Below are 21,095 nucleotides of genomic sequence, written 5' to 3'. Positions count from 1 at the left end.
CTATGGGGTCGCACAGAGTTGGACACAACTGAAGTGACTTCGCAGCAGCAGCAGCCTCACAAAAAAAGTTTATGAATTTGGCAAGGTAAGGAGCTTAGAGTTAATCTTACAGCTATTGAAAACACATTAATATGTTTAACATTATATAGGAAATATGATGGTGTTAGACACCATATTTCCTATATATATAGCATCGAGTATGCAATATTGAGACCAGATATTCTGACCATCAGTTTGGGAAGGGAGGGAGTTAGGGATCTGCAGGGAGAGATGTAAAGGGGGAGAAGGTCAGAGAGAGAGAATGTATGTTTCACACAAGGAGGAGAGAATATAAATTAAGGGACTTAACAGGTGCTTTGGGGTAGAAAGCATATGGCCTTGGATGTACACAGGAATTAAAATTGTCAGCCAGATAGATAAATAGGGGACATTCTAAAGCAGAGACTGAATGGGATGCAGAGAAAGCATATCTGTTATTTTTAGGAAGACAGACCTCTTAACCTTAGAAACTGTTTCCTCCAGGCCTTACAAGGGGTCATAATAATGAGCATGCTCCTAGACAAGAGCAGACTGAAAAATGTGTGGCCAGCGGGTGTCTGTTAGACCATGAGTTCACAACGAGTAGTAATGGCCAGGAAGTATAAGTGGGAGACTCGTCAGTCAGCATAGCCAGTGTGACAATGGGCAGCATCCTTGGGAGCGACCCTGAGTATGACCCTGACTTGTGGCCACGTGGCTGAGAAGTGGTTCATCACGGGACTATGATGCACAAGCACAGGCACCAAGAGAGGAAGCAGGCTTGGCACAGGAGAACGCAGCCCACAGATTTACTCCAGAGACCACGACATGCCAGATCCAGCAGCCATGAACTTTCCACAGGGAGGGAGGCAAGCTGTGTGTTGTAATAGCTGGAAACTGAAGCAATGCAGAGGATGCCAGCAGGCCCAGACAGCAAACTGGGGAGGTTCCATGGGAGCCCGCAACACAGAGACTAGGGACAGAAGGAAGGTGTCCAAAGCCTGAGACAAAGATCTCACTCACTGGGATGATGGAAGAGTTTACCCCATCCTGGGGAAGGAGGATTCATCAGTAATCATGACCACATCATCTGGGCAGCCAGGGAAAATCTGCAAGGTATGTTAATGTTCCATTTGGGAAAACTGTGTGTTCCTTGGCCATTTTTTCACTCTAGAGGTAGACTTTTCTATGTATTTCCAAATAGCTTTACTGAAGCCTGAAAATATGGGTAAGATTTCCGCTAGTCTGCTTCACGCCAAGGAAAATTCTGCCAAACACTCACTGTTGGTCCTACCCTTTCAGGTTAGCTGGCTATCCTGGCAACTTGTGCTGTTGGCTACTCTATACCCAGGTAGCTTATTTTTATCATGATTCTGACTCCTCAGGATTTTTTCCCTTCTGCACCCTAGTGACACAGTAATTTATCTGCCTTTACATGGTTTCAAAATCTCTAAGAAGTTAAACAAACTACTATGTAGACTCTATACATGGACATCACCAGATGGTCAACACCGAAATCAAATTGATTATATTCTTTGCAGCCAAAGATGGAGAAGATCTAAACAGTCAGCAAAAACAAGACCAGGAGCTGACTGTGGCTCAGACCATGAACTCCTTATTGCCAAATTCAGACTTAAATTGAAGAAAGTGGGGAAAACCACTAGACCATTCAGGTATGACCTAAATCAAATCCCTTATGATGATACAGTGGAAGTGAGAAATAGATTTAAGGGACTAGATCTGATAGATAGAGTGCCTGATGAACCATGGAATGAGGTTCGTGACACTGTACAGGAGACAGGGATCAAGACCATTCCCATAGAAAAGAAATGCAAAAAAGCAAAATGGCTGTCTGAGGAGGCCTTACAAATAGCTGTGAAAAGAAGAGAAGCAAAAAGCAAAGGAGAAAAGGAAAGATATAAGCATCTGAATTCAGAGTTCCAAAGAATAGCAAGAAGAGATAAGAAAGCCTTCTTCAGCGATCAATGCAAAGAAATAGAGGAAAACAATAGAATGGGAAAGACTAGGGATCTCTTCAAGAAAATCAGAGATACCAAAGGAACATTTCATGCAAAGATGAGCTCCATAAAGGACAGAAATGCTATGGACCTAACAGAAGCAGAAGATATTAAGAAGAGGTGGCAAGAATACACAGAAGAACTGTACAAAAAAGATCTTCATGACCCAGATAATCACGATGGTGTGATCACTGACCTAGAGCCAGACATCCTGGAATGTGAAGTCAAGTGGGCCTTAGAAAGCATCACTACGAACAAAGCTAGTGGAGGTGATGGAATTCCAGTGGAGCTATTTCAAATCCTGAAAGATGATGCTGTGAAAGTGCTGCACTCAATATGCCAGCAAATTTGGAAAACTCAGCAGTGGCCACAGGACTGGAAAATGTCAGTTTTCATTCCAATCCCAAAGAAAGGCAATGCCAGAGAATGCTCAAACTACCACACAATTGCACTCATCTTACACGTTAGTAAAGTAATGCTCAAAATTCTCCAAGCCAGGCTTCAGCAATACGTGAACCATGAACTTCCTGATGTTCAAGCTGGTTTTAGAAAAGGCAGAGGAACCAGAGATCAAATTGCCAACATCCGCTGGATCATAGAAAAAGCAAGAGAGTTCCAGAAAAACATCTTTTTCTGCTTTATTGACTATGCCAAAGCCTTTGACTGTGTGGATCACAATCAACTGTAAAAAATTCTTCAAGAGATGGGAATACCAGACCACCTGATCTGCCTCTTGAGAAATTTGTATGCAGGTCAGGAAGCAACAGTTAGAACTGAACATGGAACAACAGAGTGGTTCCAAATAGGAAAAGGAGTTCGTCAAGGCTGTATATTGTCACCCTGTTTATTTAACTTATATGCAGAGTACATCATGAGAAATGCTGGACTGGAAGAAACACAAGCTGGAATTAAGATTGCCAAGAGAAATATCAATAACCCCAGATATGCAGATGACACCACCCTTATGGCAGAAAGTGAAGAGGAACTCAAAAGCCTCTTGATGAAAGTGAAAGTGGAGAGTGAAAAAGTTGGCTTAAAGCTCAACATTCAGAAAACGAAGATCATGGCATCCAGTCCCACCACTGTATGGGAAATAGATGGGGAAACAGTGGAAAGAGTGTCAGACTTTATTTTTCTGGGCTCCAAAATCACTGCAGATGGTGGCTGTAGCCATGAAATTAAAAGACGCTTACTCCTTGGAAGGAAAGTTATGACCAACCTAGATAGCATATTCAAAAGCAGAGACATTACTTTGCCAACAAAGGTTCGTCTAGTCAAGGCTATGGTTTTTCCTGTGGTCATGTATGGATGTGAGAGTTGGACTGTGAAGAAGGCTGAGAGCTGAAGAATTGATGCTTTTGAACTGTAGTGTTGGAGAAGACTCTTGAGAGTCCCTTGGACTGCAAGGAGATCCAACCAGTGCATTCTGAAGGAGATCAGCCCTGGGATTTCTTTGGAAGGAATGATGCTAAAGCTGAAACTCCAGTATTTTGGCCACCTCATGCGAAGAGTTGATTCATTGGAAAAGACCCTGATGCTGGGAGGGATTGGGGGCAGGAGGAGAAGGGGACGACAGAGGATAAGATGGCTGGATGGCATCACTGACTCAATGGACGTGAGTCTCAGTGAACTCCAGGAGTTGGTGATGGACAGGGAGGCCTGGCGTGCTGCAGTTCATGGGGTCGCAAAGTGTTGGACACGACTGAGCGACTGATCTCATCTGATCTGATGTATAAATAGATAAGTAGCATAGTAGCTCAGACAGTAAAGAATCTGCCTGCAATGCAGGAGACCTGGGTTCGACCCCTGGGTGGGGAAGATCCCCTGGAGAAGGAAATGGCAACCCACTCCAGTATTCTTGCCTGGCGGTTTCCGTGGACAGAAGAGCCTGGTGAGCTACAGTCCATGTGGTTGCAAAGAGTTGGACATGACTGAGCTATTAACACTTTCACAAGAATATATTTACAGCACAGGGAAATAAAGGCATTAGTTTGTAATAACTTTAAATGGGGAGTAAAATCTATAAAAAGAGTGAATCACTATTCTGTCCATGTGAAATTAATATTGCCAAGCAATTATATTTCAAGAAAAAAACCTCTAAGAAGCACTCATGAGTGAGCAAGCAGGTAATGAAGAAGAAGGAATACAGGCCTTAGTTGCTTTTGAGGAGAAAAGTAATTACAAAAATAGGAACATTTACTGCTACCACTAGGTCAAACCAAGAGGGGCCTCTGTCCTGAGCCCCACATCACAGAGGGCCCTGCTTTGGCTTTCCTATGGCCATGGCCCTCCCCAGAGCAAGGAGTCTACTGGGTCATGTGGGTGTGCCCTCCAGAAACCTGTATTTTACTCCTATCCTTCAGACCACACTTCTGTTATCTGAGATCCCAGAATTTCCTGCCTAAAACCCCAAAGTCCCCTTTCAGTCCTGTATAGGTCTCTTTCTAAGTCTACCTTTTGGAAGAAAGAACATGCTGGTGTGGGGGGTGGCGTAGGGGAAGCAGCAGCTATTTGCAAAAGACAGACAAAACCTGAACACTGGACCAAGGTGTCCACAAGCATGAGCACAGGCTCTTCACAATATAGGTAGGGAACCTAAGAGAAGAGAAGTGGTCTAGGGGACAGAGGCTGGGCCATGGCTCAGCTATGCCTATGTCACCATATTCTGATACAGAACTAGGAGGAGCCTAAGAATTTTAAATTTAAATCTTTTTAAAGTCATCGCAGCACTGTTTATAATAGCCAGGACATGGAAGCAACCTAGATGTCCATCAGCAGATGAATGGATAAGAAAGCTGTGGTACATATACACAATGGAGTATTACTCAGCCATTAAAAAGAATACATTTGAATCAGTTCTAATGAGGTGGATGAAACTGGAGCCTATTATACAGACCGAAGTTAAGCCAGAAAGAAAAACACCAATATAGTATACTAACACATATATATGGAATTTAGAAAGATGGTAACAATAACCCTGTGTACGAGACAGCATAAGAGACACTGATGTATAGAACAGTCTTATGGACTCTGTGGGAAAGGGAGAAGGTGGGAAGATTTGGGAGAATGGCATTGAAACATGTATAATATCATGTATGAAACGAGTTGCCAGTCCAGGTCTGATGCACGGTACTGGATGCTTGGGGCTGGTGCACTGGGATGACCCAGAGGGATGGTATGGGGAGGGAGGAGGGAGGAGGGTTCAGGATGGGGAACACATGTATACCTGTGGCGGATTCATTTTGATATTTGGCAAAACTAATACAATTTTGTAAAGTTTAAAAAAAAAAAATAAAGTCTTCCAAATTATTATCAAAATATATTTTTCAACCTAGATGGGTAGAACAGGTTTTATTTCTAGTTTGATTTGTAATTTTTAGAATATTCAGATGGAGGGTACCATAGGCCCTGCCAATGTTTGGGTGGGGCCCGGCAGTATACCCTTTATGCAAATAAAACTATAGGCTGATAAGAAAGAAGAACCTTGGTGCTTTTAACTACAGACAGGCTCCCACTGAGGCCACCTTCACTATCTATCAGAAAACCATGGTATTAATTTATTATGTCAGAGGAGCACTTCTTATTTTGATTATGCCACTTCCCTTTTTTGAAAATTATTAACTGGGGAGACAAAGGTGATGAGAGTGTAGAAACATGTTCTCTTTGGAACAAGAAGACTTTTGCCACTAGAGTGAATCAGATTTGAAGTACCTGTAGGATTACCACACTTGGCCCATATACATGCTGAAAGTCTCTCATACTTATATGAAAGTATATTTTAGTACAGTGATGGTGAAAAGCAGAAAACCATTCCTGTGAATTAAGGAGCTTACCCATCTCAAACAAGGACTGTTTTTTTCCCAGGAGGACCAGCGACCACCATCTTCACCTGTGTCTGTGAGCAAAAATACCAGGAAGACAACGGGCAGGGCCAGACACATGGGCTGGGTACAGGAAGACAGAGTGTGGAAAGGAGGCCAGCAGGGGGCGCTGTCATGCTTAATCTATGCCAGGGAACCTTTCACACCTAGCTGACTCCAAGGCTGGGGCTACCAACGAGCTGTTTCCAAGCAAAGAGCCCAGAGATGGACATTGTTGAAGAGGACAGTGCGCTGAGTTTCCCTTCCTATTGTCTACACTGACCATTTTAGTTCCTGAAAAATGTCCAGAAATCTTGGATTTTGATTTTCTTCTCTTTGCCCACTTCCAAACTCTCTGGGAAAAACAAGCTCTATTTGTAAGCACTCATGAAAACCCAACTTCATACATAGGCTCTCTGAAATACTGAAGGCATATTCTGGGGAGAGGGAGCACATCACCCTCTAGGAGCTAGTCTAGGAGCTTTATTTTCCTGATATGGAAATCCAGTATGTTCATCATGACATGAAATGAGACATTCTGTTAGCTGGTATTCTATCATTTTTTCTACTTCCTACCATGAATGAGGGCTTCCCTTGTGGCTCAGCTGGTAAAGAATCGCCTGTGATGCGGGAGACCTGGGTTCGATCCCTGGGTTGGGAAGATCCCCTGGAGAAGGGAAAGGCTACCCACTCCAGTATTCAGGCCTAAAAAATTCCATGGACTGTATATATAGTTCATGGAGTTGCAAAGAGTCAGACATAACTGAGCAACTTTCACTTCACCACGAATGAAGGATTGATGCTGAAGCTGAAGCTTTAATACTTAGGCCACCTGATGCAAAGAGCCCACTCACTGGAAAAGGCCTGTGGCTCAGAAAGATTGAGGGCAAGAGGAAAAAGGGATGACAGAGAATGAAATGGATTGGATAGCATCAGTGACTCGATGGACATGAGTTTCAGCAAATGCCAGGAGATGGTGAGGGACAGGGAAGCCTGGCACGCCGCAGTCCATGGGGCTGCAAAGAGTTGGATGTGACTTAGTGCTTGAACGACAACAACAATCTTGAATGAGTATTTTGGGGGCATCTATTGCTGCATTGTGTTTAGACCAGATCTCTAAGCAAAACTCCATTCCCTGAAGAGGATGTGAGGAGAGGTTAGAGCCCAGAGCAAGCCACGAAGGAAACCAAGTAGAGGAAGCTAATGCACAGGGATCCATCCCAGAGGGACAAGGCTGCAGCTCTGAGGTGCTGAGTCAATAGATGCTTTTCTCAAATGCGAGGAGAGTTAGGAGCAGAATGATAAACCAGGAAAGAGGAAAAAAAATTGGAAAATATCTACAGAGATAATTCTTAGAAACTTGGAGGATGAAGTGTAGGAGAAAGGTTTTCCAGGGGGTCACTTTTATCATTTATTTTCAAGTTGTTAGAATTGTGCTAATGTAGAGGAGCATATTTACAGCTAAAAGCAAACTGCAAATTCTAAAAACATAATTTTGATTTAGGTCTAGTCTGTGGGTGGGTACAGAGGAACTGAAGGGTATAATTTGTTGTTGTTGTTGTTTTCTGGCAGATTAAGCTTCCCAATTGCAATTTGCTTAGACTAATACTCTATTTAGTTTGCTAACTAACAAAAAGTGGAAAGGGGAAGGGTGGTAGGACTATCAAGATGCAACCTGCAAAACAGAGGAAAGAAGCCTTGCCCTAGAACAACATAATGAAAGCTTTCACACCAGGCATCTAGTTTGTGTATGACTGCAAGCGTGCATGCATTTGGGGGGAGTTGTAAAGTTCAGACAGAAATAAATTAGTCCATGTTTTGAAACTATCTATAAACAATTTATGCAGTGAAAAACTAAAATGTGGATTGAACTCATTTGGCTATCTGGAGTGAGACTGACCCACCTTCTACAGTCAGCTCTACCACTGACTAGTTCTGATATTGGGTGACTTTCAATCTGTATTTTCCTTATGGGTGAAATGGGGACACGAAGAGATCCTTTGCAAGATTTTGGTAAATATTAAATAAGAATGTAAGGCATTCGGCACAGTAATTGTCACCAGGCCAGTCCTCAATTAGAAAAAAATATTAATAAAAAGTAAGCTTTGTTATAAATAATAGAACTTTTGACAAGCACTCATTATACTTAAGTCACTACTGTTCCAAGATGTGCTTTTTTCCTGCAAATGATTTTAACTTGTGATATAATCCCTTTTAAAATATTCTATGAGTGAGTGAATGAGTGAGTGAAGTCACTCAGTCGTGTCCGATTCTTTGCGACTCCATGGACTGCAGCCCACCAGGCTCCTCCATCCATAGAATTTTCTAGGCAAGAGTACTGGAGTGGGCTGCCATTTCCTTCTCCAGGGGTTCTTCCTGACCCGGGGATCAAACCCAGGTCTCCCACATTGCAGGCAGACACTTTATCATCTGAGCCACCAGGGAATCCCAAAATATTCTGTAATAAGTCTATTATTCAACAAGTAAATTTTCAGTGTATTCCCTTGATGCACTAGAATAATAGTGCTCACTGAAATCTATTTATCATTAATTTGATTTTGAGCATTCATACTTGTTTACAATGGTTGTACTTCTATCAAATGGAACTTTTTCACTCAATTTTTATCCTAAAGGCTTGCCTGTGAATTATTGCTCTTCTCCACTTTTTAGGTTTTAAACAGTTTTTGTCCTTTCCCTCTACGTATATCAGTTTTACTGAAGCCAAGACAGTTTTCTTTTAATGATAAATCCTTAAGAGTGCCTTAATTTTTTCACTAAAAATATTACTAAAATATTATATTTTTAATATTGATATTCACAACTAAAAATTAAAGCATGTTTTGGTTCCTAATTTTATTTCAAAAAGTTGATTAGACAGATGTTTTAGATATTCTATTAAGTATAATTAAATCACGATAAAGACAATTTAAATATACTTAATACATTAAACCTAAAAATGTTTGTCACAAAAAGTCATTTTATGCAGCAATACAAATTTGTAGATTCAATGACTATACTAAGACAACGTATATTTTAAAGTAATAAAGCATGTATGCCATAAACTTCCAAATATACTTCAAATAGTCATAAAATCCAAATAAAAGGATATTTTTCTGCTCAATTTTCTGTGTCAAAGCTGCACAGAAAACCTTATGATTTTTTAAAGAATTTAACAAGTGTGCAAACAGATGCAACTTGTTTATTTTATTCCTTCTCTTAAAATTTTATCACTGCCAGAAAGTCTATTGGCATATTTATAATATTTAAAAAAAAATTTAAAAATTGCATAAATTTTAGCAGTAAATAAATTGTTTCCTTTTTATCATCCAGACAAAAAATAAAAATAATAATATCATTTTTAAAATGCAAATACTTTAAATAACTTGCTAGTTGGTGTTATGTAGTAGCAGGCTGACATTTAGAAGAAAACTCATAGTGGTGATGCTCTTTTATTTGGGAGTTCCATTACATGGTGGCCTTCATTTCAACAACTGAAATAGTGCTACAGGGAATGCAAAAATGAAACTGTATGCTTGTTTTATATAATAAAACATGATGTATTGGTCTCTCCTGCTAGCTCAAATAATGTAAATAATTTTAATTTAAAAACATGTATTGAATTCACATTAATGAAAAGATATATTGTCCCTTAAGCTACTTTAAAAGGGAAACCTTTCCCCTTGAGTCTGGATCTATTTAGCTGACTCTCTCTTTAGTCACTAAGTCATGTCTGACTCTTTGCGACTCCATAGACTGTAGCCCATCAGGTTTCTCTGTCCATGGGATTTCAAGGCAAGAAGACTGGAGTGGGTTGCCATTTCCTTTTCCAGGGGATCTTCCCAATCCAGGGATTGAACCCATGTCTCCTGCACTGCAGGCAGACTTTTTATGGCTGGGCCACCAGGGAAGCCCCTTAGCTGTCTGATATCTGTCCCACATATACCTATAAATGTAAAACAAATGTCCAGTAAGTTTGTGACTATTTTTCCACTTTCCCATCACTGATATCTGAACTATTCTTGCTTCAGTCTCACTCTATCCTTTAGCAGGTAACAAGCATGGCAGAATATCAGCAAGGGTTAATCGTGCCAGGGTGCTTGGCTTCCAAACCTGATTTTATAATCTAGTAGCTGTGTGACTCTGTGTGACTTGATGGCTCTCTGTTTCATTTCACTGTTTGTAAAATGAGTTGAAAATAATATTCACTCACAAATGAATATTATTCTTTAAGTATTCCTTAAGTATTATTAATATAATAGTAATAATGTATTATTCTTTAAGTATTCATGTCCGACTCTTTGCGACATCATGGATTATACAGTTCAGGGAATTCTCCAGGCCAGAATACTGGTATGGGTAGCTTTTCCCTTCTCCAGAGGGTCTTCCCAACCCAAGGGATCAAACCCAGGTCTCCCACATTGCAGGCAGATTCTTTATGAGCTGAGCCACCAGGGAAGCCCTAAGTATTCCTATATCCCTTTAATTTTCCTTTGCAGTATTTTTCAGAATTTATAGCTATATAGTTATGTGAACATTTAACAAATATGTATCCACTACTAAAATATAAGTTCCATGAATACAGTGTCAAAATTCATCTTGTTCATTACTATATCCTAAACATTATAGAATAAATGTGTAAGACTGTGTGGATCATGACAAACTGCGGAAAATTCTTAGAGATGGGAATACCAGACTACCTTACCTGCCTCCTGAGAAACCTGTATGCAGGTCAAGAAACAATAGAACCAGACACGGAATGACAAAGTGGTTGAAAATTGGGAAAGGACTTCATAAAGGCTTTATATTGTCACCCTGCTTATTTAACTTCTATGCAGATTACATTATGCAAAATGCTGGGCTGGATGAAGCACAAGCTGGAATCAAGATTGCCAGAAGAAATATCAATAATCTCAGATATGCAGATGACACCACCCTAATGGCAGAAAGCGAAGAGGAACTAAAGGGCCTCTTGATGAAAGTAAAAGAGGAGAGTGAAAAGGCTGGTTTGAAACTCAACATTCAGAAAACTAAGATCATGTCATCTGGTTCCATCACTTTATGGCAAATAGATGGGGAAACCATGGAAACTGACATATTTTATTTTCTTGTGCTCTAAGATCACTGCAGATGGTGACTACAGCCATGAAATTAAAAGACACTTGCTCCTTGGAAGAAAAGCTATGACAAACCTAGACATCACTTTTCTGACAAAGGTCTATATAGTCAAAGATATGGTTTTTCCAGTAGTCATGTATGGATATGAGAGTTGGACCATAAAGAAGGCTGAGTGCTAAAGAATTGATGCTTTTGAACTGTGGTGCCGGAGAAGAGTTTTGAGAGTCCCTTGGACATCAAGATCAAGCCAGTCAATCCTAAAAGAAATTAACCCTGAAAATTCACTGGAAGGACTGATGCTGAAGCTGAAGCTCCAATGATCTGGTCACCTGATGCGAAGAGATGACTTATTGGAAAAGACCCTGATGCTGGGAAAGACTGAAGGCAGGAGGAAAAGGGAGCAACAGAGGATGAAATGGTTGGATGGCATCACTGACTCAATGGACCTGATTTCCAGCAAACTCTGGGAGGTAGCGAAGGACAGGGAAGGATAGTGTGCTGCAGTCCATGGGGTCGCAAAGAGTGGAACACGACAGAGCGACTGAACAACAAAAAAGATGCATAAGAAGTATTTGTTAAATAAATGAATACATTAATTTTAGAGATACGTCAGAGAATCACCCTAAGTGAACATGATTTGCCCAAGATTATACTACCATAAGTTATAGAACTGTAGGCAGAGTTCAATTCTTCTGATGCAAAGTCCTCCATTATTTCCAGGCATTAAATCTATAATAACACAAATCATACAAAGCACTGTGCAATTATTATTCTGCAGGTTCTAGAATGAACAGGAAAAGTATAAATTAGAGAGAAAAGGAGTATCTAACTGTAGTCTGAGGGAAACTGGATCTCTTAGAGGAAATGGTATTTAAGACATGAAAGAGTTAGAATGGGCAAAGAGAGTCAGGCAGACAGTTCTAGGTAAAAGAACCATTTACACACTTGTCCAGTGATGAGAAAAACTTGAGTAAGAACAGAAAAAGGACTACTGTAATTGCAACAGAAGAACCTGGAAGAGAGAGGGTGAGTTTGATCAGAGAGAAAGGCCAGATCTTATACCACAGAAAGACTTTTGTTTCTTAACTAGCAGAAGATAAACTCACTAAAGGGTTTTAAGAGGGTATAACACAATCAGGTTTGCATTTTCGTAAGATGATACTGCCTGCACTATGTGGAGTTTGGGAAAGGGCAGACTTAGCAACTGGTTGGACACGCAGGTCAAAACAGAAAGATACGTAAAGATGATGCTCACATATCCAACCTGATCCACAGGGAGAGTACCGTTTACTGAGAAAGAACCATTAGTAGATAGATGAAGAGCTTAATTTCATTGAGGGTATGATAAACTCACACTAAATAGTGACAACTGCGGTTGTTATCACTGATGATTGAAAACCACTAGCTGCAATTGAGAGTAGTGGTTAAGTTTTATGGATTTCGGCCTGTGGTGTCGTGCCCACTGTATACACAGGCACTTCTGGACCTTTTCTTTTGAAATGGAAGTCATCTAAGTAGTTAGGATTACAGCTGAGCCTTGACACAGGAAAGCTTTTTTACCTCCAATCTGACTTCTAGGGTAGACTTAGGGTAACACATGAAAAGATACATGGGAAAACAGCCTTCCTTTCTCTCGCATTTCTTTCTCCTTTCCCCAAGAATTAAGAAATTTTAGATATGATAATATGACCATAGGTAACAAGTCTATAATGGCTTATTGTTCTATGAGGCATAAATGCTATAGGGAGATCAAACCTGTAAAATTAGCTTTACTTGATTTGGACTGAATAATGATGAGCACGGACAACTCAGAGGGTTTTCCTATAAACTGAGTAAGGAGATAGTAAGGAAAGAAATCAAGAGGTATGCTTAGATCTTTGATCTTAGAGAAGATCATTTTCTGATCTAGATTTTGTGTCATATTTTTGAATCATGTGGCAGTGTCTTATTCATTTACATTGTTTACATAAGGTAAAAAAAAAGCCATTTAGAATGTTTGTTGCAGTATAGACTTTATAAAGCCATTTTAATTCTGGTGAGCCAGTACTTCCTGTACTAGCGTATGAGGAAGTAGTTAAGTCTTCATGCCATGTCACTGGCTTACAGCCACAGCTTTTATTCCCTAAAGATGCAAGGAAAGCAAAGACCATGCCATCAGGATTAGCCACATGGTATTAATGAGAATCCCTATTATCATTATCCTGGTCATCCTGTTATAGAGGTCCTGGAGCATTAGGAGGTATGTGCCAAATGCATTAAATATACCAAAAGGGATGTCTATTGCAGAACTTTTTGGGCCCTGGGTTAAGGAAGTTTATAGTATTTAATCTACTTGCCAATCGGGCATTTTGCAACCAGACAATCAGAGAAGAACTAAGAAAAGAGGCACTGAGGGGAAGTCAAATCTAAGAAAAGTTCAGACTGCTTTGGTCACATGAGGATCTGCTCATAATTTAAAAGCTAAAATGAATCTTGCTTAATTCTCATATACACATAATTGGCATCATTTAGGCACAATCACCATTAAGAAACATACAAACACATGTAGATCAGCAAACAGCAAGGGCTTTTAAAGAGGGAAAGAAGAATATTTTAACCAACATTCTAAATAAAATTCACATGTATTTTATTTATATTAGGATACTTACATAGGTCCTTGAGGTATTTTACTATATATTTTAATTTATACTTTGTCATCATATTTATAAAACTACTATTTTCTAATTTAAATAAGCACATACTCATAGTTTAAAAGTGAGTATGTCTTCTTGACTGCTTTGGGTGATAAAATGTAACACTGCCTAATCTGGTATAATCTAGCAAAACCTGGATTCAGTCAAAATCCAGTACAGTACAACAAAGTGAGCCAGTGCTGAATCATATAAGCATGTTCATCTATCCCTCAATATAATAACCAACCTTGTATATATTAACTTCAGCATTTTAGCTTTACAATATGTTGAACATATCAATGACATCTTGGCACTATCCAGAAATTATGAAGAAGAGAATTTTTTTTTCTACATCTTTAGTGATTAGGAGCATGGGTGTGAAAATCAGACTGAATACTTAAAAGAGGTCTCCACCGCTTGCTAGATATATAACCTTTTAATCTCTCTGTGCCTTAGCTTCCTTCCTGAACCTAAGATTCTCATCAGTAAAACAGTATGAATTAGCACCTATCTCAAAGCGTTGTTATATGTATTAAATGCTTTATTATATATATAAGGGACTTAGGACTATGTTTGGCACATTGTAAGTGCTCCTGGAATGTTAGCTATCACTTTCATCATCATTGTTATTATCCTTCATTCTTTTCCTGGGCACTTGGATAGAGTCAACAAGATACATATTTAACTTCTTCCTCTCAGTTCCTAGCCCATAGCCTTATCAGAAGCATCAATCTTCCTTATTTTCCAGTCAATAATGTTTTTATTTTTTAGTTCAAGTATAGTTGATTTATAATACTGTGGTAGTTACAGGTATACAATAAAGTGATTTAGCTATATATATATATGCAGGTCAGGAAGCAACAGTTAGAACTGGACATGGAACAACAGACTGGTTCCAAATAGGAAAAGGAGTACGTCAAGGCTGTATATTGTCACCCTGTTTATTTAACTTATATGCAGAGTATATCATGAGAAACGCTGGACTGGAAGAAACACAAGCTGGAATCAAGATTGCTGAGAGAAATATCAATAACCTCATATATGCAGATGATACCACCCTTATGGCAGAAAAGTGAAGAGGAACTAAAAAGCCTCCTGATGAAAGTGAAAGAGGAGAGTGAAAAAGTTGGCTTAAAGCTCAACATTCAGAAAACGAAGATCATGGCGTCTGGTCCCATCACTTCATGGGAAACAGATAGGGAAACAGTGAAAACAGTGTCAGACTATTTTTCTGGGCTCCAAAATCACTGCAGATGGTGACTGCAGCCATGAAATTAAAAGACGCTTGCTCCTTGGAAGGAAAGTTATGACCAACCTAGATAGCATATTTAAAAGCAGAGACATTACTTTGCCAACAAAGGTTTGTCTAGTCAAGGCTATGGTTTTTCCTGTGGTCATGTATGGATGTGAGAGTTGGACTGTGAAGAAGGCTGTGTGCTGAAGAATTGATGCTTTTGAACTGTGGTGTTGGAGAAGACTCTTGAGAGTCCCTTGGACTGCAAGGAGAATCCAACCAGTCCATTCTGAAGGAGATCAGCCCTGGGATTTCTTTGGAAGGAATGATGCTAAAGCTGAAACTCCAGTACTTTGGCCACCTCAAGTGAAGAGTTGACTCATTGGAAAAGACTCTGATGCTGAGAGGGATTGGGGGCAAGAGGAGAAGGGGACGACAGAGGATGAGATGGCTGGATGGCATCACTGACTTGATGGACATGAGTTTGAGTGAACTCCGGGAGTTGGTGACAGACAGGGAGGCCTGGTGTGCTGCGATTCATGGGGTCGCAGAGTCGGACACGACTGAGCGACTGATCTGATCTGATATATATATATATATATATATCTGCAAACTTTTTTCTCAGTTCTTTTCTATTATATTTTATTATAAAAACATTGGATAAATTTCCCTGTGCCATATGGTAAAACCTTGTTTATCTACTGTATATACAGTAGTGTGCATCTGTTAAACCTATGTGTTAGTCGCTCAGTCAGGTCTAACTCTTTGCGGCGCTATGGACTGTAGCCCACCAGGCTCCTCTGTCCATGGAATTCTCTCGGCAAGAATACTGGAGTGTGTTGCCATTCCCTTCTCCTGGAGATCTTGACCCAAGGATCTAATCCGGGTCTCTTGCATTGCAGGCAGCTTCTTTATTGTCTGAGCCACCAGGGAAGCCTGATTTACATTATTATTAATCCTATATTCCCCAATTTATCCCTCACCTGCTTTCCTTTTGTAACCATAATTTTGTTTTCCACATCTGTATGTCTGTTTTTGTTTTGTAAATAAATTTATTTGTAACTATTTTCTTTAGATTCCACATATAAATATCATATATTTGTCTTCGTTCTGATCTACTTCACTTGGTATGATAATTTCTAGGACCATCTATGTTGCTGCAAATGTCATTATCTGATTTTGTTTTATGGTTGAGTAGTACTAAGGATTTTTAAGTCCAGTCATTCTCAAGCTTTTTTATATAGAGGCTTTTATACCATATTGAAATAGTCCATGTACTTTTCCATGATATCATCTACAATCTTAGAATCTTTTGACTAATAAAATATGAACAAAGGGATTTAGGGACTCCCTGAAATAACTATACAGGATCTCTGGAGTCCAAGACTCATTGATTAGAAACCATTGCTTTGATAATTAATATTTAGATTAAAATAAAATTCAGATCTTTTTAGAAAGCCTTGTGGGTCATAGCTCATTTAGCTTCTCTTACCTCCCCCATGACTGCTATGGGTGTCTCTCCTGTTGCCTGAGCAACACGATGTTCTACTAAGTAGAACATGTATTCATCGTAGAGTAGACGGATCAGGTGGAAGGAGCCAAAGCTAGCAGCACTGCGTAGAGTTAAGTCCCGAATCACCATTGAGCTGTTCCAAGAGAAAAGACACAGATGCAGCCAGTGTTAGTGACCAGGATTAGCGTTCAGCCTACTTTTCCCATTAAAAGAAGTTATAGGTCTAATAGATTGGTATAGTGCATGACTTTCCATGGAATAATTTCATAAGTGAAGCAGCTGGCTTAACTCTTTCAAACAGAGTGGTAAAGAGGTCATCTTCATTAGGACTTGACTAGATCCTTATGAGAACTAGATAGGCACTCACTGGGAAAAACCATTTTACTATCATAAGCAAGTTGACAAATTGCTCAGAATCAATTAAAAGAAAAGATTTTTGGAAGGGTGACAATTCATCACCATAAGAAAAAGCATCTCAAAGTGAAAGTCTTATGATGATGGGTAAACACTGTATCACCATCTCTCAATGACTTCTGAGGTACACTTTGGGAAAAGTATGTATTTGTCCCTAAGTTTACAAAATATACTATGCAATGTTTACAAATACACAAGCAAGTTTACAAATATACTAAGCAATGTTCCCAGATGTGGCAATGTAGAATGTAGGAGAGGACATACAGGGTTCCTTGCAACTTTTGTTGGAAGGCAAATTTATTAAATGATTCTACTTCTGTACTGATTTTCATTAAATTACAGTGATTCTCCCATTAGCAAGAGCATAATAAAGTCAATTAAAAATGCATAACCTTGAAAAATATGAATGTGTAACTATAACATACCAAAATATGAAATATATTTTTAATTAAGTACTAAAAATACACTCTATTATACTCAAAATAGAAGTAAGTCAAAATAAAATTTTGGCTTCATTGAAGACATGTCAATTATTAAGCTTGACCACGCACTTCAAATCTCCTTAATATTTTTAACTTAGAGTCAGAGTAGGATGTATGTGTGTGTATGTGTGTGTTTCTCCTCACTTTCATTTAGTGTCTTTCTCTAGAGGTTTTTGTCCTACACAAATTAAAATAGCCATTATATGCTCAGATATGAGGAAGAGAGAGAATCTCACAAATGTATGGGTTAATATCGCTAAGAGGCTTCCCTGATGGTTCAGTGGTAAAGAATGCACCTGTCAATGTAGGAGAAGTGTGTTTGATCCCTGGGTTGGGAAGATCCCCTGGGGAAAGAAATGGCAACCCACTACAGAATTTTTGCCTGAGAAATTCTACGGACAGAGAATCCTGGCAGGCTACAGTGCATGGGGTCACAAAGAGTCAGACACGACTTAGTGACTGAACAACAAACAACAATATTCCTAAGCTTTATTTTGCAATGAAGAACTGTAAAATGCTGGACAGATGGAAATACAGAAGACTGTACTTTTGTTTTCTCTTTCACTTTTAAACTTAATTATATAGTGGCTATTAATGCATCAGATTCTACACATTCAACTTGGCAAGTGACAGATCACCATTGTACATCTAAAGCCCTAAAGCCCTGAATTCTGATTCTGGTTTTTCATTAATTCACTGTCAATCTCAAAAAACACCATTTCCTCGAGAGTGTTTTCCTTTTGGGTGAAAATAAAAGCAATACTTTAGGCCTTATCTAATTTATGTGATTATTTCAAGGATAGAGTGGGTTAAAGGTTGTGAAATAAACTTATGAATGAATAGAACAAGACTCAAATATAAGTGATTATGATCCTAATACACAGAACAGGAGGAGCTGAACTTCTCACTCTCATTTGGTTATGGCAACAAGAATAGGTGTTACAATAAGATGGCAGAGAATCTCTCCTGTGGATTTACTTACTAAAAAGATTAAAAAAAAAACATTGTTTTTCATCCATAGGTTTGGAGTCAGATCCACATTAACCACTATATGATCTTGATTGTATATCATTCAACATTTTAAGGTTCAAAATTAGCTTGCGAGTCAAGTGAGATAATGTGTGTGAGATCCTAAAAAACTGGCTATTGCTACACTATTAAGTATGTTGGATTTCAGTTCAGTTCAGTTCAGTCGCTCAGTCGTGTCTGCCACTTTGCAACCCCATGGACTGAGCACGCCAGGCCTCCGTGTCCATCACCAATTCCTGGAGTTTACTCAAATTCATGTCCATTGAGTTGGTGATGCCATCCAAACATCTCAGCCTCTGTCATCCCCTTCTCCTCCCACCTTCAGTCTTTCCCAGCATCAGGATCTTTTCCAATGAGTCAGTTCTTCACATCAGGTGGCCAAAGTATTAGAGTCTCAACTTCAACATCAGTCCTTCCTATGAATATTCAGAACTGATTTCCTTTAGGATGGACTGGTTTGATCTCCTTGCAGTCCAAGAGACTTTCAAGAGTCTTCTCCAACATCATAGTTCAAAAGCATCAATTCTTCAGTGCTTAGCTTTCTTTATAGTCCAACTCTCACATCCATACATGATTACTGGAAAAACAATAGCCTTGACTAGATGGACCTTTGCTGGCAAAGTAATATACTCTGCTTTTGAATATGCTGTCTGGGTTGGTCATAACTTTTCTTCCAAGGAGCAAGGGTTTTTAATTTCATGGCTGCAGTCACCATCTGCTGTGATTTTGGAGCCCCCCAAAATAAAATCCATCACTGTTTCCACTGTTTCCTCAACTATTTGCCATGAAGTGATGGGACCAGATGCCATAATCTTACTTTTCTGAATGTTGAACTTTAAGTCAACTTTTTCACTCTTTTCTTTCACTTTCATCAACAGGCTCTTTAGTTCTTCTTCACTTTCTGCCATAAGGGTGGTGTCACCTGCATATCTGAGGTTACTGCTATTTCTACTGGCAATTGTGATTCCAGCTTGTGCTTCATCCAGCCCAGTGTTTCTCATGATGTACTCTGCATATAAGTTAAATAAGCAGGGTGACAATATACAGCTTTGAGATACTCCTTTCCCTATGTGGAGCCAGTCTGTTGTTCCATGTCCAGTTCTAACTGTTGCTTCCTGACCTGAATACAGGTTTCTCAAGGGGCAGGTCAGGTGGTCTGGTATTCCCATCTTTTTCAGAATTTTCCACAGTTTATTGTGATCCACATAGTCAAAGGCTTTTGCATAGTCAATAAAACAGAAATAGATGTGTTTCTGGAACTCTCTTGCTTTTTCAATGATCCAGCATATGTTGGCAATTTATCTCTGGTTCCTCTGCCTTTTCTAAAACCAGCCTAAACATCTGGAAGTTCACAGTTCACGTATTGCTGAAGCTTGGCTTAGAGAATTTTAAGCATCACTTCACTAGAGTGAGAGAAGAGTGCAATTGTGCAGTAGTTTGAGCATTCTTTGGCATTGCCTTTCTTTGGGATTGGAATAAAAACTGACCTTTTCCAGTCCTGTGGCCATTGCTGAGTTTTCCAAATTTGCTGGCATATTGAGTGCAGCACTTTCACAGCATCATCTTTCAAGATTTGAAATAGCTCCACTGGAATTCCATCACCTCCACTAGCTTTGTTTGTAGTGATGCTTCCTAAGGCCCAATTGACTTCACATTCCAGGATGTCTGGCTCTAGGTGAGTGATCACACCATCGTGATTATCTGGGTCATGAAGATCTTTTTTGTACAGTTCTTCTGTGTATTCTTGCCACCTCTTCTTAATATCTTCTGCTTCTGTTAGGTCCATAGCATTTCTGTCCTTTATTGAGCCCATCTTTGCATGAAATGTTCCCTTGGTATCTCTAATTTTCTTGAAGAGATCTCTAGTCTTTCCCATTCTGTTGTTTTTCTCTATTTCTTTGCACTGATCGCTAAGGAAGGCTTTCTTATCTCTCCTTGCTATTCTTTGGAACTCTGCATTCAAATGGGTATATCTTTCCTTTTCTCCTTTGCTTTTCGCTTCCCTTCTTTTCACAGCTATTTGTAAGGCCTCCTCAGACAGCCATTTTGCTTTTTTGCATTTCTTTTCCATGGGGATGGTCTTGATCCCTGTCTCTTGTACAATGTCACGAACCTCTGTCCATAACTCATCAGGTACTCTATCAGATCTAGTTCCTTAAATCTATTTCTCACTTCCACTGTATAGTCATAAGGGATTTGATTTAGGTCATACCCGAATGGTCTAGTGGTTTTCTCCACTCTCTTCAATTTCAGTCTGAATTTGGCAATAAGGAGTTCATGATCTGAGCCACAGTCAGCTCCTGGTCTTGTTTTTGCTGACTGTGTAGAGCTTCTCCATCTTTGGCTGCAAAGAATATAATCAATTTGACTTTGGTGTCGACCATCTGGTGATGTCGATGTGTAGAGTCTTCTCTTGTGTTGTTGGAATAGAGTGTTTGCTATGACCAGTGCGTTCTCTTGGCAAAACTCTATTAGCCTTTGCCCTGCTTCATTCTGTATTCCAAGGCCAAATTTGCTTGCTACTCCAGGTGTTTCTTGACTTCCTACTTTTGCATTCCAGTCCCCTATAATGAAAAGGACATCTTTTTTGCGTGTTAGTTCTAGAAGGTCTTATAGGTCTTCATAGAACTGTTCATCTTCAGCTTCTTCAGCGTTACTGGTTGGGGCACAGACTTGGATTACCATGATATTGAATGATTTGCCTTGGAAATGAATAGAGATCATTCTGTCGTTTTTGAGA

The 21,095-nt window shown here is 39.5% G+C and overlaps 1 protein-coding gene across 6 annotated transcripts in view; it reads right to left on the bottom strand.

Moving 5' to 3' along the window:
* Positions 1 to 21,095, bottom strand: part of RFX3 (regulatory factor X3) — a 342,491-nt gene that overhangs the window by 16,396 nt on the left and 305,000 nt on the right. For all 6 annotated transcript variants that reach the window (XM_025281551.3, XM_025281552.3, XM_044939912.2 and 3 more), the window contains one exon: positions 16,410 to 16,563. In XM_025281551.3, coding sequence (XP_025137336.3) covers positions 16,410 to 16,563 — 154 coding nt within the window. The remainder of the gene's footprint in view (positions 1 to 16,409; positions 16,564 to 21,095) is intronic.

Source organism: Bubalus bubalis, chromosome 3 (assembly GCF_019923935.1).
Source record: "Bubalus bubalis isolate 160015118507 breed Murrah chromosome 3, NDDB_SH_1, whole genome shotgun sequence".
Classification (NCBI taxonomy): domain Eukaryota; kingdom Metazoa; phylum Chordata; class Mammalia; order Artiodactyla; family Bovidae; genus Bubalus; species Bubalus bubalis.
The sequence above is the reverse complement of the archived record's forward strand: the minus strand, read 5'-3'. Positions and strand labels throughout refer to the sequence as shown.